Source organism: Alosa pseudoharengus, unplaced genomic scaffold (genome assembly GCF_046254945.1).
Source record: "Alosa pseudoharengus isolate Yale_2024_CS ecotype anadromous, Long Island Sound unplaced genomic scaffold, YU_APseudo_1.1 YU_APseudo_1.1_scf_9, whole genome shotgun sequence".
Lineage (NCBI taxonomy): Eukaryota > Metazoa > Chordata > Actinopteri > Clupeiformes > Clupeidae > Alosa > Alosa pseudoharengus.
In genome coordinates, this window is record NW_027468881.1 from 19,034,980 (window position 1) to 19,061,449 (window position 26,470).

At 44.1% G+C, this 26,470-nt stretch overlaps 1 protein-coding gene across 1 annotated transcript in view; it reads right to left on the reverse strand.

Annotated features, from left to right (window-relative positions):
• The window catches only part of cpne5a (copine Va), a 101,604-nt gene that overhangs the window by 45,042 nt on the left and 30,092 nt on the right, over positions 1-26,470 (reverse strand). The window contains exons 4-7 of the mRNA XM_076276851.1: positions 19,576-19,679; positions 17,573-17,612; positions 16,384-16,398; positions 16,137-16,213 (exon numbers count right to left, since the gene is read on the reverse strand). Of these exons, the coding sequence (XP_076132966.1) occupies positions 16,137-16,213; positions 16,384-16,398; positions 17,573-17,612; positions 19,576-19,679 (236 nt within the window). The remainder of the gene's footprint in view (positions 1-16,136; positions 16,214-16,383; positions 16,399-17,572; positions 17,613-19,575; positions 19,680-26,470) is intronic.

Genomic DNA, 26,470 nt, shown 5'->3' on the forward strand with positions numbered 1-26,470 from the left:
TTCCGGAACTGACTTAATTGTTCTTGAATTATTAATCCGGTTACTACGTGCCTGTGTGTGTGTGCGTGTGAGAGAGAGAGAATGTGTGTGTGTGTGAGTGTGTGCATGTGGATGAAAAAGAGATATAGTCAAAGTGAGTGTGTGCGTGTGTGTCTGTGTGTATATCTGTGGGGGGTGGGGGGGTGTGTGTATGTGTGTGTGTGTGTGTGTGTGTGTGTGTGTGTGCGCGTGTTTGTGTTGCAGAATCATTAGATTGCGAATGGGATTTACTGACTGATTATAGGGCAAATGGAGTAAGCAGTAAGGCCAAAGACCACCCCCAGTAAATGCCACCTCATTTCCTCAAGGTCAGATTTGGCCACCATAATAAATGATAAGATTGAACAGTGTGGAATAAGGCCCATGGTGCTCAAACAGAAGATCAAGAATGGGCCCTATGGGACAAGAACTTTTTTTTTTACTATGTGCAGGTCAAATATGCAATACAATAAAATAGAAATGACCTTGACCTCAACTGTTATTGGAAACTAAACAATCTGCTCTATCTATTTATATGTGTGCTCCTCCAACACAAAAGGATATTGGATGTTGTTATAATCAGCAACTGCAATCCCCTCTGTGCCCTCAGTCCCTTTCCTAGTGCATGGGTTGCTCCCACCTCTCTGTTATCTCTCTGTAATAGCACACATTAAGATATTTACAAGGGCTTTCTTTCCCTTTCCACAAAACCTATGATTCAATAATCAATAGAAAATCAATAAACAACGTTGAATGAGAATACAATGCAACAGTTGTTTTACTATTATCTTTTTACAACCATAGGCCTAACATTGCAATATTACAATTAAAAATAAATACCAGAATGTAACAACAAAATCTGACACTAGGTATAGTATGGGAAATGGTTCAATTTCTGTATCATAGACCTCCAACAAGCAAAAAGGTCTAACAGGTAATTTTTTTTCTCATTTTTTCTATATTTGGGTTTTAACGAGGATAAACTACAGTCCCTCCGTCAGTTTCCACTCCCAGCATGCACTGGTGTCCGTACAGTAGGAAACTCCAGCAGCAGCCTGGAGGGCTGGGAGAGTGTGAAACACAGTGTCCTTTCCGCCCTCAGCCTTTCCACTTATGGCTCGCCACACTGCATTACCCAGCAGGCCTATGATGCACGCCGTGGTCAAAGCACTGCAGCACAACCATGAGATCAATCAGCCTCACACACACACACACACACACACACACACACACACACACACACACACACACACACACACACACACACACACACACACACACACACACACACACAGAGAGATGAGTGCATTTACAAAAGAGACACATAAACACAGCACAAACACAAACACACACACACTCACTTCCGCTCATAGTCATATCCCTAATTGATTTGCTGATCACACACATCAATAACTGACCTGTACCTAAGCGTGTGATGTTTCAGTGGCCCGAGTGTGAGTGTGTGTGTGTGTGTGTGTGTGTGCGCGTGTGCGTGTGTGTGTGTCATGAGATTTTACTTATTGAAAAAAGCACCAGTGGGAAAGTCAACAGAGAGATTGGTGCCAAGGGGCTGAATGAATAGGTTAACACTGAGGCATAAATGAGGGTCCACTCTTTCCTATTTTCAGGTTGCGATAAAGACAGGGAATGGGAAATGTGTGTGTGTGTGTGTGTGTGTGTGGGGGGGGGGGGGCGAGAATGAGAAAGAGAGAGAGCAAGCAAGAGAGAGGGAGAGAGAATGGGAGGGCAAAGGAAGGTCAATTAAAATAAAATAGAACTCCCTTTGACTGAAATGAAATCTGATATTGGAAACCAAACAATCCAGTTTATCCATTCATTCATTCTCATCTGCAACAGGGAGAGGGAAAAAAGAGATGATTAGTTTCATGTTAAGGTGGATACATTTCATTCAGGCTGGGAGGAGAGACTGCCCGTCCTTATGAGGACCCTGGAGAAGACTAGAGGGCTTTATTTCCAGGAGTGAATGTGAGATCACATCAGGGCCAGCTGAGCCGCAGCATCAAGAGTCAGAGAACACCTACTGAATGTGCTCTTATATGTGATATGCCTTGCATGAATGAATGAATGAATGAATGAATGAATGAATGAATGAATGAATCTATAATGTGAATGAATCATAAATGGTTGCACACTTATATACACTCGTATACCATTTCATCCATACAGTGTGATGAAGTACATGGTGAGGTGATGCACCTCTCTCCAGTCTTCTCTCTCTCTCTCTCTCTCTCTCTCTCTCTCCCTCTCAAAAATATGAGCTTTTCGAGAGTTTTCTATGTGATATTCTCTCATGTATCATTCAACGATTTCGAGAGCTTGCCAAAAAACCAACTGCACTGATGAGTCAAATTGGGATCCATCTTAACTTGGGCATTCACCAGTTTGGTTGCAGGAATTAGCTGGGGCAGAAGCATGCGCTTGTAAATCACGCCGGCCCACAAGGCAGCCTACTCATGAGCCTATGAAGTATGGGGCAGATTGTCTCTACGGAGGAGGGGTATTAAGGCAGATCTATCAAATGCACAGCGTATGTGTGAGGTAGGAGGGGGTCAATTATGCTCACCCACCTAATTGCATCTGCTATCAAAGTCACAGTTAGAGGCACTCTGACTTCTGCTATCACCACCCACTCTTACAATACATTCACACACACACTCACATATGTTCATGCACACGCGTGCGCGCACACACACACACACACATACACACACATACACACACTCTAATTTCAGATGAAACCTTTCTCTCACATACACGCATGCGCACACACACACCACACACCCACATGCACACATACACACATACACGTGCACAAACACACGCACACGCACACACGCACAAATTTCAGATGAAACCTTTGATGCACCTAGCAGAAAGAAAAAAAAAGATAATAATGACGTCTATATTCTCCCTCTCTCTCTCTCTCTCTCTCTCTCTCTCGCCCTAAGTGTCATCCCCACTGTACCCTCCTGATTAACAGCAAATCAATAGAGCAGTAATGCAGCCTTCCTATTTAGACTAACAATAGGCCCCATGATCAAACACGCCCTGACAAAGGAAGAGAAGGAAAACCTAAATGGAGGTGATGCCTGGAAGAATATTTTACAAGTTGATTGCACATGAAAGGGAAAGGAGTGATGAGGTCGTCGATTTGAGTGTGTGTGTGTGTGTGTGTGTGTGTGTGTGTGTGTGTGTGTGTGTGTGTGTGTGTGTGTGTGTGTGTGTGTGTGTGTGTGTGTGTGTGTGTGTGTGTGTGTAGGTGGTGAGTGTGTGCTTGTGTCAGTGAGAGAGACAGTGGTTGCATATATGTGTGTGTGTGTGTGTGTGTGTGTGTGTTGTATGGTGAGATGGATGGGCAGGCTACACACATTGTATTGTATTCTTAGTCTGTGTGATTTTCTCACTATTTCAGTGGTGTTCCTTCTCTATGCCCATGGCAGTTCTCCTGCTCTGCGCTGATTGTGGGTGATTCAGTAAGAAAAATAGCACTGATTCAGGGCTGCATTTAGCTCCCCTAACAAGCCTCTCCAGGGGAGTCTCTCAGGTGGCGTGGGGAGAAGTACATGTGGGGAGTGCTAGATGTGAGGTGGGGTGTGGGGTCTGTGTGTGTCTGTGTGTGTGTGTGTGTGTGGGGGGGGGGGGGGGGGGGGTAGATTTCCTGCACAAAACAAGCTCCATTTTTCAAAGCTTGGCCCGAGCTGCAGCAGAATGGAACACAGCATTTTATTTCCCCTTTTGCTCTCTCTCTCTCTCTCTCTCTCTCTCTCTCTCTCTCTCTCTCTCTCTCCGCCTCACCCACTTCCCACTCTATCACTGTCTATCACTCTCTCCCAAATTTCTTTCTTTCTTTCTCTCTCTCTCTTATCACCCCCCCCCCCACACACACACACACCTTCTCCGTCTGTGTCTCTCTGTAGATATTAACTGTAACTCATATTCCGGCCGGTATTAGCCATGGCCTCTAATTGAATTTGGGGGATTGGGGTCCCTGGCATGCTGGCTGGCTGGCTGGCTGTGTGGATGACTGTCATCCCAATCCGCTCAGCGCTCGCTGCCGCACTGGGCGGCAGCTGCACACGGCTGGACCGCGACAGCAAGCGACGGTGCCGCCGACAACTCCAGGTATCGGCAGGGACTCAGCTGGGAGTGGGGGAGGCACCAAGACAGCTGGGGAGGTGTGTGTGTGTGTGTGTGTGTGTGTGCGTGTGTGTGTGTTTTCGTAGAAGGTGTGTGTGTGTGTGTGTGCTGTCTGTTTCAGCTGCTAGGATGAGGGATGATGCAGGGATGGCACAGCTAGCGGGGAGACACAGGGAGGAGTGAGAGAAAACAGTGAGAGGGAGAGAGAGTGCGAGAGATAGAGTGTGTGCGTGTGTGTGTGTGTGAATGAGACAAGAGAGAGAGAGAGAAAGAAAACAGTTTTAAAAGCCAAAGAAACTCAGGAGGGGGACTAAAAGTAGAAAAAGGAGGCAGACAGAGAAAGAGGAATATATTCTGATTTTGTATGTACAGTATGTTCTAGTTTCTTTTATCTGTTGATGTATACCGTAAAACTTCAAATAATCGCCGAGTCCCTAAGAGACGCCTGTCTCTTTTAAACGCCTGGCGTGGCTACAGGTTTTGGGTTAAAGGCCGGTCTCCAGTAGAGGCCTGGTCTGTTTTTTAGTTTAGGGTTGTATATATTCTTCTAAATATTCTTCCCGTCAGATCGTCTGTTTAAAGATTCGCAATGACACGAAACCGTTACAGAAAGGAGGTTAGGCTACAGCAGTGTGAATTAGATGTTGCACGTCGTTACAAGCCGTCGCAAAGCATTCACATGTCTGGTCACAGTTGCAAGGTTTTAGAATGTTGCATGAAGTTGCTGCTCATCTCGTTGCGAATCTTGGGTGTGATTTGGGCTTAAGTATGGCGCAGACTGCGCACGTTATGATTAGATGGCATTAAAAGCCTGTGGTGGGGAAAAGCAAGAGTTCCAAATTGTATAACTTTTTTTCCCAATATGAACTATGCCTATATGTCCGACTTCGTCATCGTTCAATTCATCCCTTGTGTTTAAAATTTGCGGATAGGCCTATGGTAAGCTTGTTTTTATACTGGCAACAAAACCAGAACGGTTCGCGAACGTTATTCTTTATTCTAAATGCCATGGCGATAAAGAGAAAGAAGTCAGAAAAGGAATTTACCTTAGACTAGGCTATATCAGAGCCCGTCTACGGACATTCTCTGGCTATATAACCTACTGAAATAGGTTAATGATGTAAAGTCAAGTGCGCTTCTATGGGATTGCTGTGTGCGCGGCAGTGGCAAGTGCTGCGCATAGTTGCAGTGGAATGTGGCTGCCCAGGGCATTATAAAACTTCTCACTCTTAGACCTACTCATACACGGCGGTGAAATGGCGTATTTAGCTGTCTAAATTCGAATCATATGCTGGGGGAGAAATCGTCGGACATCCATGATTATTTTGTTATTCAGCACCCCTGGTCAAAAATATGTTCCTGCGAGCCTGGAAGTATAGGCTATGATATTAGGCGTAGGCAGCTTTCAGTGTGATACGATCTCTTTGTAGATTATGTTTAATTAAAACGTGTTTCATCTGTTCTGGCTATCCTGCTATTTGGATCTTACTGTATCTCACAATGAACAAAATCTCAACACTAAATGAATGATGATCCGTAATTGTCATCAGATAGCCTAGTCATATAGGTAGACATAAGATGAAATAATTAATTCGATAATATTTTCCATCTTTGCAGAGGAAAAGTTTTGTGTAAAGGGAATTAAAGGCCTGTCTCATATAGACGCCTGTCTCTAATACTAGCCTGTGCAGTTTGGCGATTTGGGAAAATAAAAGCCCGGGCTATTATTTGGAGTTTTACGGTATGTGTATGTGTGGTCTGCTTTGTCAATACAAGTGGCCAAGAAAGCTCTTCTGAATTTGAATTTGGAGCAGAGACAGAGAATATGACAAGTGCAGAGCAGACTTGAGTGAAGAAGAACACACTGACAAGCAAGGAAATCAAAACAAAGGTAGGAGAGTGGTTCAGAAAATGACACATGCACAATACAAGAGGAGGGGGAGAAAAAGGAGGATGGAAATTAGAGTCAAGAGACGGAGAGAGGGAGAAGCAGAGATGGTAAAAAAAGTATGGAATCAGGCAGAAAGAGAGAAGTAGAGAGAAAGAGAGAAAAAGGGAGAGAAAGAAAGAAGATGAGACAATAGCAGAGAGGGAGAGAAAGACAGACACCAATTAGAGTAAAAAAAATACTGAATCAGGCAAAATACTATTTGTATTAGTCATGGACAACCAAATTTCAAACCACAGTAGAATGAATCCTACCTGCATCTAAAAAGAGAATACGAATTGACAGAGTATCTCCTCTGTCAGAGATGTGAAGCAGAGGAAAATCCCGACCAAGTACAGGCTCAGTGACCACAACCTAGCAGTGGAAACAGGCAGGCATAGATAAACCTGGCAGCCAAGAGAACAAAGAATATGTGGTCACTGTCAGACAGAGAAGGTTAAAACAGAGGAGGGAGTAATTTCTCTTCCAATGTACGAAATATGACAAATTAAGAGAGACCTTTTTCTCTGAACTCCAAAAAATCATCCCAAATGCTGACATTGACATTGAAAACACTGGAAGAAGTGGTCACAGTTCTTGAGGAAGGGCCGTCTGCCTTTAGCCTTTACACACATTATACACACACGCACGCATCCGCACTCGCCTGCACGCACATATGCACACACTCACACTCGCACACACACACACACATATCTGTGACATCTGTCACCCTACTATTTTTTGTACCCTGTTCATTTTGTATATGTATTCTCATTACTGGTCATACATTGATGTTACTACTCATACACCCACACACATCCACACACACACACACACACACACACACACACACACACACACACACACACACACACGCACATACACACACACACACACACACACACACACACACACACACTCACACCACATCTGTCACCATACTATTATTCGTACCCTTTTCATTCTCTATTCTCATTACTGCTCATGCATTGCTGTTCTATTACTTTTAATGGTCTTGTTATATTACTGTTTCATTGTTAACACTAGCTTTGGCAATACTGCACTCAAACAGTCACGCTAGTAATAAAGCACTCTGAATTTCAATTTCATAAAGAGGTATGGAGAGAAAGAGAGAGAGAGAGAGAAAAGAGGTAGAGAGAGAAAGAGAGAATAAAGAAGACAAAGACAGGAAGAGAGAGAAAAATAGAGGGAGAGAGAGTGTGAGGCAGAGGGGAAGGTGGGTGGAGTGGAGGCAAACTCTGCCCATATATTATAGCTACCAACTGTGACATGAGTTTGTGCCTGATGTGTTCCTTGTGTGTCTAAGCAGATGTGCCTCTGATGCGCTGAATAGAAAGGCCAAAATCCACTGGCCATGACAGGAAGTGTAGCGCTACGGCAACACAACTAACATTCTGAAACCTATTAACAGCGCTACCATCACTAAGGTAAAAACAACACATGGTTTAGAAATAGTTGTGAAGCTTAACAATGAGAGACACATTGTGTTTATGTGTAATTACATTTAGAATGGCTAGCTAGACATTATAATGGCATTATTATTATTAATTAACTACTTACATGTACATAGAGCCTGTGGCAATGATTGCAAAAGAAAGTAAAAGCATACTATAACTCAGTGCTCTGAGAAACTTGGCTCAATTTGTTGAAGATTGATAAATGAAAACCAAGCCATTTATATGGTCCTGATGCTCAAAAAGTAAAGCCATGTTCTACTGTAAACTTTGACCTTATATCACCCGCTGCCAGTGGACATTGCCCCGGTCAAAAGAAATAGAAGCATGCTTTGACAAGCTCACACGCCACCAATTGGCGTAGGCCCCAAGAATCACAAATGCCACCACACTGGAGCCGACCTGCATCTGGCCTGGACCTGACCCACATGTGGCCCGTATATCGTCCATATGTGACCCGTATGTGGCCTGTAGATAGATAGATAGATAGATAGATAGATAGATACTTTATTGATCCCCAGGGGAAATTCAAGGTCTCAGTAGCATACAGACATCACACACACATTCACTAACAGCAGAAAAAGGTAATTAAAAGTATGTAATATAAAAAACACAACTAAGCAATAAGGACAGTAGAAGATAAAGAATATACTAAATATACTAAAATACAAATTATACTAAATAACACTTAATCTAAATCAATTCTAAAAACAGTATCCACATAGTGGGTGATTAATCAATCAAGAGGCGTTTGCAATGACTGAGGCAGGGACTGAGCCTGTGATTCTCTGTGCATAGTAAGGTAAGGTAAGGTAATCTGTGTGAGTGAGTGTCATGGTGATGGTGCAAATGAGTAAGTCCAACAGTGCAACAGTGCAAGAATAAATTCAATATATATCTATATGTCTATATATATAACTATATTAAGAAAAGGTATAAGTGTGGCCACAGTTCGGCTGTGGCATGGGGGGAGGGGTTATGCATATGTGCTAATATAGCACGCAAAAAGTGTGTATGTGGCACGTGTGTGACCCGTATGTGACCCGTATGTGGCCTGTATGTGGCCTGTATGCTGCCTTGATCTGACTGATATGTGGCCCTTATGTGGCCCGCGTGGCCCACATGTGACCTGTATGTGGCCTGTATGTGACCCGTGTGTGGCACGTGTGGCCCATATGTGACCTGTATGTGCCCCATGTGTGGCACGTGTGTGTGGTCCACACAGCAACAGAGCCAGAGTCTGTGGAGCCAAGCCCAACCCAGCCTATCAAAGCTGGATGCAAACAGGCTGGCCTCACTGAGATAACCCCACAAGCCCCACAAAACACACACACACACACACACACACACACTCATACCTCTTCACACCCTCTGAAACACACCAACATTAACGGCTGGTTACAAAGGGATTAAGGCAGCTGGGCGAAAGGCTCTCACTTGGATTTAAAGGCAAGGCAAACAAAGTGTGTGGAGCAGCACTGATATGCAACAGAGCCCACTGCCGGTCACCCCAGAGGGCAAATTGTGTGTGTGTGGTTTCAAAGTCAAAGTGATATTGTCCAATTTACAAATAAAGGCAGTAAAATAGGTCTTTCAAACTTAGAGATTCTCACTGCACACTGGTCTAATATTAGCAACTGTTTACTAGTTCACTCCTAAAAAAAAAACATCCTAATATCAGACCAGTGTGAGGTGATAGTCTCTATTTTTTGAAGTCTGATATTCCTGCACATCACCTGGGATCTGAAAAAGGCCACTCTACAGGGATTTTATCTTTGACATAAAATAGGTATACTTGCCAGTATGATACAAATGTATATGCCAATAAGATAAGGTATTATTATGACCGCCGCGCAGCGAAGTTTAGTCAGATTTTTTCTTTTCTTTTTTTTCGCATGTCCAAATTTCCGTCAAGGATTCCCGGGACACTGAAAGACCGGGGTACACGAAACTTGGTGGGCATGTAACCCCACATGGATAGCATGGAACCATCGTTTTTCGTTTTGATCTGTAAACCCCCCGCTGGACTGGACCCCCTAAAAGGAGGGTAGGGCAGACACAGTTTTCTGTGAATATCTTGAGAACCGTAGGGCCTAGGATGACCAATTTTTTCTGTATGTTTGCCTCCAGGGGTCATGTTAACCCATTCCATGTGCACACATGTGCATAAACAGATACACACATACACACATACATTCACAGTAATCATACGTATGACACATACTCACACAGTAGACATATGTACGCATGCATGCACATGCACAAACACACATACGCAGACAAACACACAAGCACGCACACACACACACACACACACACACACACACCCACACACATAAACATAAACGTGTGCACGCACACATGCACACAATTCAAGAATTTCTCAGAATTATGAACAGGCAAGATGGGGGTGGGGTTGTATAAAATTAATTTTACATGTGAAATCTATGAACTAATCATGTTTTGGTACTTGTTGTCTAGCAGATACCAGTGAGAATTGAGTGTGGATAATGCAATCTAGTGAGACAGTTAGAATCATATAGGCCTTTCAGCGTGATTTATTTTTTCGGAAAAAATGTGCTGGACTGGGCGGCGGTCATATTTTGTACCGCTCTGCGGTACATCTAGTTTACCGATGTCATAATCAGGTATTTCCCAATGACATAATCAGATATTACTGAAAAACCTGAACAGATGTTCTCCAATAAAGTAATAAGGTATTTCCCAGAATTTATATCCAGCTAAAACCCAGCCTGGGTTGCATTTGTGTTCACAATGTGGCACCTACAGTAACAACGCAGTTTACCAACACCATTGGCCACTCGCAGAAGTAAGGTCATCCAGAGTGTGGAGGTCAATCCCACGCTGTGCACTTTCATTAAATATATGACTTATAGCCCAGCAGTGTTTGCCTGCTTATGGAAATCCTGAAGCCCTGGTGGGAGCCAGGTGCCAGATACATACAGTACCAAACATACAGTCATATCAAACAGAGTGAAAACATGGCTTCCCTCTCTTAACCTCAAAGAGGAATCTCTCTCTCTCTCTCTCAAATTCAAATTCAAAATGCTTTATTGGCATGACAAATAAGACATTCATATTGCCAAAGCAGTCATACAAAGTATGGAGGGAACATGGAATAAGACACAAAAATAAAACTTGGTGTCTATGTGTAGGTGTCTATGTGTACATAGGTGTACACTATATCATAGTATAACAATAACAACAAAGAAACTTTATATATATATATATATATAATATATATATGCTGATATCTGTGTGTGTGTGTGTGTGTGTGTGTGTTTCTGTCTATCTATGTGTGTGTGTGTGTGTTTCTGTCTATCTATCTTTATGTGTAATGTGTGTAATGTGACTCCGTCAGCCTCTGCTGGGTAAACAACGACACTTACGGTGAAATATGAAGTGGAGGGGTCACGGAGAAATGGCCCTGGCATCATTTGATTGACTAATCCTCTTACACGCGGCGCTCTCTTATCGGACCGTGCTGTATGCATCCTGCCGCTCTCACCTGCTGCTACAACTGATGGCATTCACTGCTCTAATTCTGTTACATCATTTCAAACCAGGAGGCACTCGTCTGTGTGTGTGTGTGTGTGTGTGTGTGTGTGTGTGTGTGTGTGTGTGTGTGTGTGTGTGTGTGTGTATGGGCGTGTGTGTGTGTGTGTGTGTGTGTGTGTGTGTGTGTGTGTGTGTGTTTGTGTGTGTGTGTGTGTGTGTGTGTGTGTGTGTGTGGGTGTGTGTGTGTTTACACAATGCAATGGGTGTATTTGTGGACGATGTGTACCTGTTTGAGAATTTGCAGTTCACCGTGTATGCATATTTGTTTGAGTGAAGATTGGTGTGTGTGGTTGTTCAACAACATCAAAAGCTGCATGCTGTTGCTTGTTTAGCTGGGGAAGGATCGCTGTCTCTTGGGATCTTATCAGAGCCTTTCCCCCATCTCTGCAGCAATAACACTATTAGTCCTCGACTGTGGCCCAGAGCTGGATTGGGGTTGGCCCTAATCCTGCCCAGATCCGGCCCTACTCCGGCAGGCGTACCTGTGCCAGAACTATACACCAGATCCATGTTAGACCCGCTCTGTATAACTCCTCTGCTCTGAAGCATAGAGTCCCCCTCCCCACTGAAGCTAAGTGAGTGAGTCTCATCACAATGCTCCAAAAGCACACAGCCTCAAAGCTTGTTGCCATTCTGGAAATGCCACAATGCAACATGGGGGGGGGGGGGGGGGTTGGAGCCAGATCACACATCTGCAATATCAACCAAAGGCTGGGGCCGGAATACAGTATCTCCCCTCCACCCCATTAACCTCAATGACCGAATGCTGGACGCAACACAACTCCATATGCATACAGTCCGCGATTGTGGGGAAATGTCGATGTTTGAACTCAACAGCCAATCAAATTACGATAACTCCCTTCCATGCCCCTGAGAAAATGTGTTGATGGAATAGTATATGTCTCTGGCCAAGTCTCTGGTTTCCCTCAGTATTTACAGAGACGGGAATGTGAGCAATGTATTCCTTTTGGGGGCTTTTACTGTAAATAGAAAAAGACAGCATGGTTTGCATCATTACGAAACATTTCTTACAGCCATCTGCATATATTAGATGAAAACCCCCTATCTGTCTTACAGCACGCTCTGACTCTGGAGTTTCAGCTGACAGAGGAAACTAAAACCCACTGAAGACAAAGGCAGCGTAGGAAAGCAGCGGAAGAAGGCAAGGCAGTTCCAAGGAAATACCAACTTCAGAAGGGCACCTCTACAGAAGATTGAGAAACAGGAGCAAGCTGTGCAATAGTTTGGGCATCAGCATAATATGGATTCATAATGACGAGGCACACAGGCACTGGAGGCGCATACCAAGTAGCTAACACTCCTTTAATCAGCAGTATTTTTCCCTACCGTTTTCCATCCCACCCCTACTGTCCTTGGGTAGAGTATAATAACACCAGGCAGGACAACTTAGTATTGATGAAGTCACTATTTTCCATTTGTGGGGTGGGGGGATGCTGATGGGATTACTCAGTAGTGTACAGACACTAAAAACTCAATAAAGTCCATAAACATTAGCTTCGCTCTAATTGTGCCAGTGTGGGCTGTGATACAAAATGGGTTCCGTTCTCCTAGGAGAAGGAGTGGAGCCTGTCAACATCGCTTGCATAACAGTGTGGCACAACTCCCATCCCTGCCTCTTGTTAAGATGAAACTTTTTATTTTTGGTCGATAGCGAAATAAATAAATAAATAAATAAATAAATAGATAAACAAAACCTAGCCAGCAGCCCAGCTCAGGCTCCTGTGATTTTCCTAAGAAAGTCATCCACGTCTGAAGTGAAGATGAAACAAACCTCTTCCTCCGCCAGATAATGCTGGTACTATTATTCGCAGTAATTGGCAACCCACTCAGTCCATACCTGTCCTGTTAACTGCAAACATACGGCACCATCTGTCACCTCGCCATAATGAAACGGTGTGTTTAAGAGTTTCAGCTTTCATTAGCTCATTTCAATCACGTCAAAGGGGGTTTAGCACTGCAGAGAGAGCAACTCACTTGGCTCACGATTAAATGGAAAGGAATGTGCTGCCACAGAGCACAGCTAGAACAGAATCACTTTAAAATAAGAGTATACTATGCACAATGCATCAGTTTACTATAAAATATAACAGCTTCATTGGCTTTAATGTGAAGGAGTGTTTTTTGAGAAAGTGTTTTTGTGTGTGTGTGTGTGTGTGTGTGTGGGCGGGGGCGGGGGGAGGAGGGTACTTTAGTGTGTAATTAACTATATACATGAATGCATTTCCACAGCATGCTATAGTGTACGCACATTGACTGTGAAGGATGGTAAAGGTTTTTCTTTGCAGAGAGACATCCACCCACCCCTGCTCTCTCCCTATAGCGGTGGGGGGTGGGGACGGGGCTGCAATTGAGAAGCTCCGTGGACAGGTTTGATTTCGCACCAGCCGAAGTGAGTAAGTCAATTCTTCACAATCAGATTTGGGCAGGTCCTGATCAAATAGACCTGATAGAAAAGAGAAGATCTCCACAAGCTGCCCCAATGACTCATCGTCAGAGAACCTGCTAGAGCAAACAAGACATCACAACCAACCTTTCAGGACTTATCTCTCCTCAAACAAAAATACTGACCAGTGCAATGCATCAAAACACAGCTATTTTCAGCCAAATACATGTACCTCTGCGTGCCCTCTTCAATTGAGATTCCTTTAGATTAATTTATATGTGGCAGGATAGACAACAGTCGTGGTGACGATGAGAGAAACAACAGGAAGCACACAGAAAGAGAATCTAATCACAAATAAGACATTGCCTGCACTGGGACTAGAAGTGCTGTGACAGAGTAGTCGTGAATTGGGATGGATTCACTGGTAGGATGGAAGAAGCTATATTGGAGGAGAGAGAGAGAGAGAGCGCAACAGAGACAGTCATTATGTGAAGGTAGGCTGAATTGATGTTTTAAAACAGGATCATTCACACATTGACTTCAGGGCTCTGATCTCTTTTAAACAATGACAGCAGATTTCCCACTGGCTCCTCTAACTAATAAAATCCTGCCCCAGAGGGGAAATCCCCTCTCCCTTCCCTCATATTAACACACCGGCCACATCTACACCCACCGGCCACATCTACACCCACAGAACACATCTACACCCACTGGAAAAGCAACCGAAGCCACAGAAATCCTCCTAGAAGCTGTAAAGTTCCTCCAATCCCATTACTGTCTCCATCTGGACATCACCACAGAGGAGCCCATTACTGGAGGCCCACTGGTCCTCTGTCTCTCTCTCACCTCTCTTTCTCCCATCCATCTCTCTCACTCTCTCACACTGCCAGGTAGAGTAATTTAACTCTCTTTCAAACCATTATTCCACTGACACAAACAGAATCACACACATAATACAGAGAGAGAGAGAGAGAGAGAGAGAGAGACATTCACACACACACACACACACACACACACACACACACACACACACACACACACACACACACACACACACACACACACACACACACACACACACACACACACACACACACACACACACACACACACACACACACAAAAACACACCCCATTTCTACCAGGACCCCTGAAATCACAAACCAACACGCGTGCCACACACCGCTCTGGCTTTACCGTTCACCAGAGACCCATTATAAGGGAGCCTGCTGGTCAACACTGCCTGTAAACGCCTGATTAAAAGCCTGAGGCCTTAGGGCTTACCGGGTTACAAACAAACAGCCCAGGGAACTCTATTCCACACTCTGGCTCACGGTGCAGGGTATGGATTTCCAATCGCCTTCTCCTTTCTCTATGTTAGTAAATCCTCAGCTCCTCAGAGGTTTAGCATTGTGTATGGATCATGGGGACTTTTCTTTGTTGATTCTCTGTCACTTCTACTATGAAATACCCAATCTAGGCCTTTCAATGTAGTGGCAAGCATCTGAAGTCAGTGTGGATACAGTATGTGGTTCATATTTTTCATGTCAGCCCGTAACAGTGCATCAAATTCTGTTCAGTCTGTAGGAGAGTGAAATCGACTGCATTTGGACACCTATGAAATATCTAGTTTATCTTTTTGTTGAATAAAGTCAATGTGTGCGTCTGTGTGTGTGTGTGTTTGTGTGTGTGTGTGTGTGTGTGTGTGTGTGTGTGTGTGTGTGTGTGTGTGTGTGTGTGTGTGTGTGTGGTGTGTGTGTAGACATACAGCATATTTTCTCTCAGCCCATAACAGTATGCATTTGTTTCCGCTCAATCTGTCCAGGAATGATACCTGCTGCGTTGGCCCGGTCTGCGATTGGCTCACTTCATTTCCTAATGGCCCTAATTGCGGAGAGGAAGCCTCTGGTAGAGTTCAATTAGACATCCCCATCAACACTGACTGGCCTCATCTGTTGAGCTAAATGTGCCCCACAGATGGGAAGCCTGGGCCAGATGATCCATCATCTCTCCACAGCTGAAACCCTACCAGCACTTTTTTGGCAGGAGGCCAGCACAGCGCCACTACTGAGGCTACATCAGCGCCAGGCCTGCACAGAATAAGTTTGGGGACTCAAACTAATGTCCATGATGGACTGTGATGGGCCACAAACAGCATTTAAGCTAATGTAGCACCTGCTGGTTAGATGGCATAGGTCAAGGGTTCACAATCAAGGAAGCATATGTGCCATATGCTTTCTATTTGCTGAGAGTATTAGTCATGATAAAAAGTGTCTACTGAATAAGTTAGAAGAAATGAAATATTTTTAATATCTTTATCTTATTCAGTTCTGCTGATGTGTTGAGTACCTAGAGATGTGAGTGGCTAGAGGATATGCGCTACGTCTCACTTATGTAGGTCAACCGATTCCCCAACTGTGTGCAGCAGTAAGCCGGTGCCTATCACAGGAAAATGTTTTCATCTTACTTAGATAGACCCACACAGTCCTGCAGGAGTCACAGTGGCTCAGGAAGTTATTGTGTGTGTGTCGGCCATTGTGGCTCGGAGAGTAAGTGAGTGCATTAGCTTCCTTACCCCAGAGGCTTTTCCAGGCGACTGGCCGGCGAACCAACTATCTCACCCAGAGTGCAGAAGGCCTGACCCAGGAAGTCCTGCTGGAGGGTCAGCAGTTGAAGATGAAGGTGGTAGGGCGGGGGGTATTGCATTGTGGGAATTGTAGTCCATGGAAACAGGGGCAGACAAAGGAACAAACACATCCATTAGAGCGGTGCTTGACCTCTGGTAGTGTACAGTAAGAGAGACTAGAGAGGCTGACACGTACGTTGAAGTCGGTGGGCTTCCGGAAGGGAGGGCAGGTAGCAGCAAAAACAACAACAACAACAACAACAATATCATAGAACAGAAAGAAAAAAGGGACTACACCAAAATACAAGACCATTGTAAAAACTAAGAACAAGGGTTCACACTTGAGAGTGTATGTGTGTGTGTGAGAGAGATAGAGAGAGAGAATGGAAAAGAGAGAGAGAGATACATTAAGAGACTTTTTGATGTTTATGTTTGAATTCTGACCATTACCAACTGAAATAAAATCAAATGTAAATCATAAATAAGAACAATAGTGGAAAGTAACAAGGACCATGCAGTGAGAGTATTTGGTAATATGGAAACCATTACTTTAAGCCCATATATTATATGCTGTGCTCGATGACACAGGTGACATTATCAAAGCATCATTACTTTTTAATCAGTAATTACCAAGTACTGTTATATTACCAACAGACGATTACAGCATGTGAGAGAATCTCCATTAAATTACATTTTCTTCCACTACATTCAACGTATGGCCATGATAGTCCATAACCAAACAGCTAAACACACTGGGGATTAAGCTTTGAATACCGGTGCAATGATAGGTGTTCCTAATTCCCAATAGCATTGAGTTAAAAATGAATGTTCATTAACAATGCTATCAGAAAACCCTACAGTACACAAAAAGGCCATTCCACTCTGAACAGCTCTGTGCCCAAACTACCTCTCACACAGCTGCTATCTGGACTTTATATTTACTACGTGGAATGTGATGGCAAGCCTGAAAATGAGACCCTACTAATCACACCCGGAGACATGAAACTTCCCAACATGGCTGCCTTAATTAACATTGCTTAATGCATCAGTGACTTTAAGTATTGATAAGGCATGTGCAATTTATAAAGCCAAGGTTTATGGTTTATTTGCTGCATGCTAACAAAAGTATGAGGTTATGGTCAATTAGGGGGACCATGGAGAGAAGAATCACTCAAATATAGCCTATATATCTGAACCTGCTGATGGCGGTGTTTGTGTCATGCTTGCATAGAACCAAGAGCAGGAGTGGGGCATGCTTCTGAGAAAGAGAGAGAGAGAGAGAGAGAGAAAGAGAGAGAGATATTTGGTGTGCTCTGGGGGAGCAGAGTGTACTTTGATCCAGCCACCCTACAGCACAGATCGATGCAAGGGACAAGGCTACTCACATGTTTGGACAGGTCTGGGCTTTTAGAGTCGATGTCATATCTGGAGCAAAAACAAAACACACACACAGATAGACACACACACACACACACACACACACACACACACACATACACACACCAGCTGTAAGAAGAAGAGGCCCCTAAACTCAACATTTTTGCTCTAGTTCACAAAGAGCACAGTATTGACCCGTCCTATTCTGAAATCCACCCAAAGATATTTATAGGGCTTGGGTGATGGTGGTGTTGAAGTTCTCAACCTAGAACTACAGCAGTAAATGAGGGGAGCGGGGTGCATCTGACAACAACCCCTGTCAGTGGAATGCTTTTCAACAACCACAATGAATGTTTGATGGACAGAAACACACCCACTATCAATGGGTGAAACTATCAATGACGTTCAAAGTTTTAAATGAAAATACAGCTGGTTGTTAATTTGCAGAACTTCTGTCATGCCATTTTAATTATGCCATTCACTGAAGTCTGTCTCTACCTCCTATCACAGTAGTAGAAGTCTCCACACCTCAGATAGAAATGTTTACATTCCCTCAGCGAAGGCTGGGAAAAAATCTAATTAAATTTCCAGTGGCCAGGAGAAGGGAACATTAACATGGCAACCACAGGAGCAAGAGAGCATAATATAATCCATTACCCAGAGCACAATGCCTCGGACATAAAGACGAAGAAGACCTCGGAAAAAAGTCATTAAGTTTAAGGTAAATCCTCTGAGACGATGAGGTAATGCAGACTTCAATAAGAGGTTAAGGGTCTGGCTGTGTGGCGATCTCTGTGTGGCTGAGGGAGCGAAGTGGAGAGGCGTCCGGCGATAATGTACGTGCAGAAACATGCGACGTGATCAAAGCCCAGCGTGATGATTGGGAAAAAGGAGAGCGCTCCAGCAGCGGGCGGTTCTGGTGGAGCGTTAATAAGGAGCAGAGCTGAGACTCTCACACCTCGGGCCAATACAGAAATAACCCTTTCACCCACGGGGAAGGGGTGAGGGGTGATGAGGAAGAGGAGGAGGAGGAGGAGGAGGAGGAGGATGGGTGGAGAAGAGGGAGAAGAGGAAAAGAAAAAGAAGGGGAAAAGGGAAGAGGGATAAACGGAGGTGGAGTGAAGGGGTGGAGGAAAAGTAAGAAAAAGGATGGGTGGAGAAGAGGAAGAAGAGAAAAGGAAAAAGGGAATGAGAGAAGAGTGAAGAGGGATAGACAGAGGTGGAGGGAAGGGGTGGAGAAGTAAGACTAGAGAAAGGAGGAGGAGCATGATGTGTAGGGATAGATGGAGCAGGAGGAGATGGAGGGATAAAGGAGGTGAAGATGGAGAAACAGATTAAAGCAAATGGCGGAGGAGTGAGCAGGACAAGGAGGAATACAAACAAGAGGAAGAATGTGAAGGAGAAGTAAGGATAGAGGGAGAGAGGAGGAGGAGGTGGAGTAGGAGGAAGCATAGAAGTGATGGAGGAGGAGAAGGCATGGAAGAGGGAGGGGCAGGAGCAGGAAGCTGAGGCTCCATCAGTTGAAATGAGCCCGCAGAGAGACGCGGGCATTTTTCTTTGAGCGTCAGTGTGGGGAGAGAAAGAGAGAGATGGTGGAGGGAAGCAACCACATCAACATTTCATCACCCTTTTACAAATCCTACTGCCAACACATGACAATCAAGACAGATAGGCTATTCATTATTACACAGAGAGACGACCCAGATGGAACACCAGGCAGAGGAGAGAGGGAGGAGGGAGAGAGAGAGAGGGAGAGAGGGAGAGGAGAGATAGGGAAGTGTGTGAAAGAGAAACAGAGAGACAGTGGCAGAGGGAGAAACAAATTGAGTTACAGAAAGGCAGATAGAAATGAAGGGACAAGGGGTAGAGAGAAAGACAGAGAGAGAGAGCGAGAGAGAGAGGGAAGTAAAAGTATGAGAGAGAGAAGAGGGAAGAATAAATCTTAAAACAACTCGGAGCTCCATCCCAGAAAGTCCCCAGTGCAGTTCTCTGATCAAACAGAATAACTCACATGTCAAAACGCAGATTCTGCTTCTCCTCAAAGAAGTAGTCCAGGATGTACTTCCTGACAAAGTCTGGGTTCAGTGTGTTGTCGATCACTTCTGTTCTCCCAAACTAGGGAAACACAGACAGACAGACAGACAGAGAAATCGAGAGTTTAAGGTGACTGTACAGGGACTGATTTAACTGCCATCCAGGAGTTTTTAAAGCAATACAATGTAAGAATGTGGTATTTAACCCCTTGCTGTCAATGTTTAATGTACTGATACCCATTTAGGAGATATCCAGTGCATGAAAAACTGACAAAAGGGTAATGTTCCTGCAATATGCAACATAGTTATACATACCAGACACCATCCTCCATAAGTCAGTGTATTATAAAAATAAGTTAGAAACCGTTACTCTAAGGCATGTTTTTTATAAACTGCATAGTGTTGCTTTAGTGTGCAGGAGGTGTGGGCAGTGTGGCAGTAAGTGCTTCTTGACCTCTGAGGTCAGCTACAGGGGACTGAAGATGATCACACTTGTGACAGCACACAAGAAACTGTGTCAGATGCATAGAGGATGAGGATACACACACACACACACACACACACACACACACACACACACACACACACACACACACGCACACACACAGACTCACACACTTGCATGAATGCATAAACACACACACACCACACACACATATGGTTACCCACAAACACACACGCACACACACACACACGCACACACACACAAACACACACACACACACACACACACACACACACAAACACACACACACACACACACAGATCAATGTGCTGTAACACTCACCAGTCACACTTCCTCTGGCTTATGGTGACACTCCTCATTATAACTTTACACCAACTGACAGCGACTGCTGACTGACATAATTAATTACTCACTGCATTGGATAGTAACACGCTAACAGTTTGACTGGCCTGTCATGATAGGTTTCTATCAGGGGACACGGTGCTCCGTTAGTTTCCTTTCCAAAAAGAGTGTGTTGAATCAAGCCCTCCTAAACGCGCCGTGAAAGCGTGACAAAGACATCTCATCGCTGTTTATTTTTGATATAATAGGCCAGTGATTTTCAGCAGAGGCTATCAAAAGAGCTTTCATTGTGGTAATGTCTATATCTGTCTCTGTGTGTGTGTGTGTGTGTGTGTGTGTGTGTGTGTGTGTGTGTGTGTGTGTGTGTGTGTGTGTGTGTGTGTGTGTGTGTGTGTGTGTATGTATGTGTGTGTGAGAGTGTTAAACCACTATCTGCACCCAGCAGCAGGTACTCCTTGAAAGGTGTCTTCCCTCTTTCATGCACATACTCCATGACTGAAACACTGTGTGGTTTGTCCCCTCTGCTAATTGTGTTCCCGATGAATAATTCAACATTCGGAGGGGGATTTTTTCTTTTTAAAAAAGCATAAATAAATGATCCCCAGTGAAAGCATTACCATAAACTGACATAGGGAATGAATAATTACAGGCCTAACGCACAGGCAGCCCAAGACACAAGGCACAAGGATTATGGGCCAAGTCTGGCTGCTTGCTGCACTGCCCCCCCCCCCCCAACACACACACACACATGCATCTACAATTACAGCGCGGGCCTGCCGTTGTGTGGGTTAGCACAGACCCTGGGCGAGCTAATGATCCCGCAGTTGTGTTCTCACAGTGAAGGCCCAGTGAAAGCAGCAGTTTGTCACACTTAAATTAGCACAAGCTGTAGCCCAATGATACAATACGTTCAGACAGGTTGTAATTTTAGATGTCAGCGAAATGGTATCTGTTTGCCTTTGCAATAAACAAGGGCAGGATTTACGAGCTGTGTGTGGTTGGGGTGTGATCCGGCTGACTGCAGAGTGGGAGCTGGTTCCGGCGTTGTGCCGCACCGTACCGTGCAACAGAGGGTTTGAGCCTGCTGTTGCATCAGCCTGGCCTGGAGAGGGGGCGAAGAAAGAGCCGTGTTTCTGTCAGAAGTGTTTCTTTCAGACACACACACAGACACACAGACACAGACACACACACAGACACACACACAGACACACACACACACACACTCTTCACACCTCACCCCTACCCAGCTCCAAATGAACGAGCAAACACCTCTTTCTTTAAACCAGTCGTCAGGGACAGGAGAGGAGAAACACATCTAATACATCTAAATTAAGAAGCAGTAAGAAGAGATTTCTTTCCTCTTCTCTTGTCCTCTGTTTAATTAATTGCATGGGGATGCCGTTTAAGCACCGTGGCAGTGAGAGAATGCCCCCCTCTTTACCCCTGATCTCATCATTCTCCGAGTGCCAGTGTGCGTCTCTCGTCAGCCACTTCCTGTGGTTCTGGTTAATTGAGACCTTCGCAGAACCGTGAGGAATATTAAATGCAGAACTCCTAAAATCTCCATGGGGAGGGCTGAGAGAACAAGGTAGCGGAGGGCTAGGGTCTCACTCTGTGGTGAAAGATAAGTTTTTAGGGGTCGGAGGAGTGCGCTCTGCCGTCCCTTGCCTCCTGGACCCAGCTGTGCAGGGCACAGAGCCTCTCATCTATCTCTGTCAGCATCAAGGATCTCAGCAGCACTGATTCCCAGGGATGACAAGGAGAGGATGTTTGATAAAAAAAAAAGAAATCAAAGAAATCTCCCTGCTAGAGTCAGTTTGATATCCTGGGTTTGAGACTGGGGAAGCAATCTGCTAAAAATCATAACTCAAGCTATGAGTAACATCTGGTAAGAGGCACAGTCACTCATTACTGGAAAGGAGGATTTCAGCATCAGACTGCATCAAATGAAACTGATTTGGGCTCATCTGTATCATCCAGCCGGTAACTCGACTGTCAACACTTTTCCCTCAATTACGACAGTGATTCAACCGTTTTGATAGGTGACTATCATAATATTCTTTCAGAGATAACACCTCTTATCTTCACATGGGGGAAACTGTTCAGTTGCTGTTCAAAGGACATCTGAAGAAGATGTCATAAGTGGCCTGTGTAGATGCTGCTGTGAACAGGAGCAGTCTTACGTAAGAACAAATCAAAGTATATATTTAATGTCTGCAGGCAGGGGAAGGTAGCTTGAAATGGAAAATAAAAACAACTTTTACAATCTGAAAGTGGCAGTTTGGAGACCTTTGTTCTGTTCAAAGGATGCTTACCGGTGGTTCCGTCATGAAGCCAGACAAGGCCGCATGGTGTTTATGCGATGGCTTTTCCCAAGCCACCATAATACAGTGTGTGTATCAGCCTCAATAGAGTTATTGATTTTCACCATTTCAGTGTAATAGAATACATTGCATGGGATGACAAGATAAATGGAAAGCTGTTTGTCTATTTTATGGGAGCCAAGATTAACGCCCGCAACTCTACAGAGGGTGTGTGTGTGTGTGTGCATGTGTGTGTGTGGGTGGATGGTGGGGGTGTCTTCGTATGTGTGTGTGTAAGGGGAACTATGCTGCATGCCTTGGGAATTGCATCTCCATATGATCCAATCTTGTCTTCTTTCTCATCCTAATTAACTCCTTAGCTGCACAAAAAGATAGAAAACTTTCTTAGCAGCAGATCCACTTTGAAACATTTTCCTCTTTTTTTACCAGATACTGTCTAATGAGGAGACGCAACACTCAAATAATCCTGAATAGAAATGTATGGGGACAGTTTGTAACACCAATATGGCCGTTGTCTACAAATATCCCACCCCTTCTGTGTTGTAAGTAACCAACTACATTTATTTAGCACTTTTTAAAGCACTTTTTAACACTTTATAGCCTTATTTTAGCGATTTGGGGGAAATATTTGTATCATTCAATTCAGATTTAAAGGTAAACTATGCAGTATTGGCAATTTCCTTACTGTTTTCTCGGTTTTTGCTTCTTTTTTGCTGGCTCTGTCATGACATATGTCTGAGAAACTCCATCGCTACCTTTTTCTAGTCGGTGCCTGGCGTGTATGTGTATTTGAATGCAGTAAAGCAAATCGTTACACTCGTTATATTTCCTGACACCGAGGCCGTCGGCCCGCCGGCCCACAGTTGTAAGGGTGGTTTTGCCACGGCGCTCACAGGCGCTAGGGGGAAGCGAGACGGCCACAATTCAACCCGAAAAAAGTCATATAACCATCCCAATGACTCTGAAGCCGTTAAATGAAGGTAAATTAATCTTAAAAACTCGCATATTAAGCTAAAAAACCTGCATAGTGTGCCTTTAAACATAGATTCGCCTAATGTACTTTATATGCCAATATGACCTCCCTTACATTTGCCTCTCCTTGCACTTCAATAGGAAAATAGCTGGTCGATAAGGGACCGTTCGTTATTTATAAACGGGATCACTGGAGGGATTTTGAGAGCTTCGATCAAAAGTTGCATGACCCTCCCCTGCCTGCAATATCATTTTCAACGACCCTCTAGCAGTATCTTCAAAAATGACATGACCCTCCCCGGCCAATTGTCGATATCTTCCGCGCACGCTCTTACGCGCTATGGAAGCACATCAACATATGCTACTGTCTTAAAATCAACCTCTGCTTTCTGATCTTATACATCACACTTCACCAAGATGGTAGCCATTTCAGTAGATTTACTCACTAACATTGTTGTGGAAACACAATAAGCATGGAAACTAAATGCACACTTCCTGTAAGCCTACTTGAAAAGTTACTCCTCTAGTAAGTATGAAATAAAACAATAAAGCATTGAGACCATTCAACAAAGCACACTGGGTAATAACAAATTCAACACATGAACGTGTTGCTATGGGCTCGTCTCTAGGCTTCCTCAGTCATTGTAAAGCTGCCGAAGCTGAACATTATCCAAAACTCAATTTCTCAGACGAGCGTCAATTTGGGAGCTTGCTACACTCCATCCTTCTCAAATGACTTGAAAAGGTCGTTTGCACAATTTCACAAATAATCACAGGGACCGAAAAATACCTAACATGCCAACTTTTTCCGGGTTTATCGTTTTAACGTTTCCCTGCTGTCTTGCCGTTTTAATATTTTCCCTAGAATATCCCATATTACTGTAGCCTAATACTCTCATAACATTAGTCCTGCATTCTGGCCTGTCTCTGTGTTGTCCTGTTGTCACCCCTTGCCCTTCCAGTGAAACAGATGTATTCAAATCATCGTTTTGCTTGCTTGAATGCGAACTCAGAGTGATGTTAACCTAGGCCTATTTAAGTTAACGACGTGGTTGTCGTGAGAGCACGATTCATTAGCGCTTGCAGTGTTCGGCCGTATGCCTACATGCGCACCTGCCAGGCTACTCAGCTAGACAAAGAATTCCCCCTGTATATTCACTCCAAGTTGGCCTACCATAACTTACCAACTACACTGTAGACCATAAACTGGCTATTTATATGACCAAATGTATTTGTTCAACTTTATGAAGCAGAATTACGCACTGCTACTTGGAACGTAACACCTTTTTGTTGGCAGGAGAGAGAATGACAGCGATTAACAAATTGCACTTGTTGCTGGTTACCAATAAATACTATATATTTTTTTGCAAACAACAAAAACAGAAAGGATGGAGACAGCAAAGCTAGAGATGGGCAGGAACAAGGTCAATTGGTAGAATGCTTGTCAAAACGTTAGGAGCTGGATGTGTGGATGAATGAAGCACAAGTAGCCTATGCTTTATGTTAAGCATGCACACTGTTTAAAGTTAGGCTACACGGTAAACTACATGTAAACCAAAGTTAAATTTAGCTTTTTTAGGGCTGGATGAAGTTGACCAAATGGATATAGGCTGTTAGGCGTGAATAAAGTAGGCTACTTTGTTGCTCCAACCCTTCCAACGTTAATGGGGACGAACGTTGACATTTTCCGTATTTTGCGTGAGACACCCAGGAAATCTCCCTTATTTTCATTGTTCAATGTTGACAGAGCTATGGAACGAAAGAGAACGTTATATGGCGACAGAAATCAACAATCAAACAAGCCACTTTGATTTTTTGCTGTTTTCATTAATACAAAAGATGGGTGACCCTCCCTCCTAGACAAAAAAAGTTAGGTGACCCTCCCCTCAACAAAGAATAAAAAGACATGACCCTCCCCTATTTTCCTCCGGTGACCCCGTTTATAAATAACGAACGGTCCCTAACTGCCCAAAGTGCATTACCAAGATTGCTGCCGAGTGGGGTGACATGCCTAAAAGGACTTTGATTTTACTCTGTCATTGTAAGTGGATTACAGACACCCTTTTGTGTGTGTGTGTGTGTGTGTGTGTGTGTGTGTGTGTGTGTGTGTGTGTGTGTGTGTGTGTGTGTGTGTGTGTGTATGTGTGTGTGTCTGTGCACTGGTGAATGGAAGTGGGTGTTTGTGCTTATGAATGTGTTCATACGGTTGTGTTTGTGCGTAAGTGTGAGTGTGAGTGGGGTTTGGGGAGTGTTTGCTGACCATACACAGAGAAACAGCTCTCTCCAGAGAGGGAGAAGGGGCCTTATCAATCCCTCACAGCTTGGCTGTTTCTTTTACAAGCTCATCTGTTAGGTTGCCAAACAGGGGAGCACACTCGCTGTGCTAAGAGGACTTACACAACTGCACGATTGAGTGGTGATCACTTTCCCGTCATGTCAGGGGACGGGCTGCTAGTGGGTATAACGCAGACAGAGAGACAGAGAAAGAGGACCACAGAGAAGACAGAGAGAAAGGAAAAAAAGAAAAGAGTAGGAAAAGAAAATCAGAGACAAGGAGCAGAGAAAGAAAGAATAAATGAATGGATGAAAGCAAGCGTGAAAGAAAGAAAGAAAGAAAGAAAGAAAGAAAGAAAGAAAGAAAGAAATACAGTGGGAGGTCGCAGAGGAAGTCAATTTCTGTAAATCCCTTGAAAAGTCTGGTCAGTCATTATCTTTTCCTCTCAGAGAGCCATGTTTAATCCACCATCAGCTCTGACCACGAGTGCACAA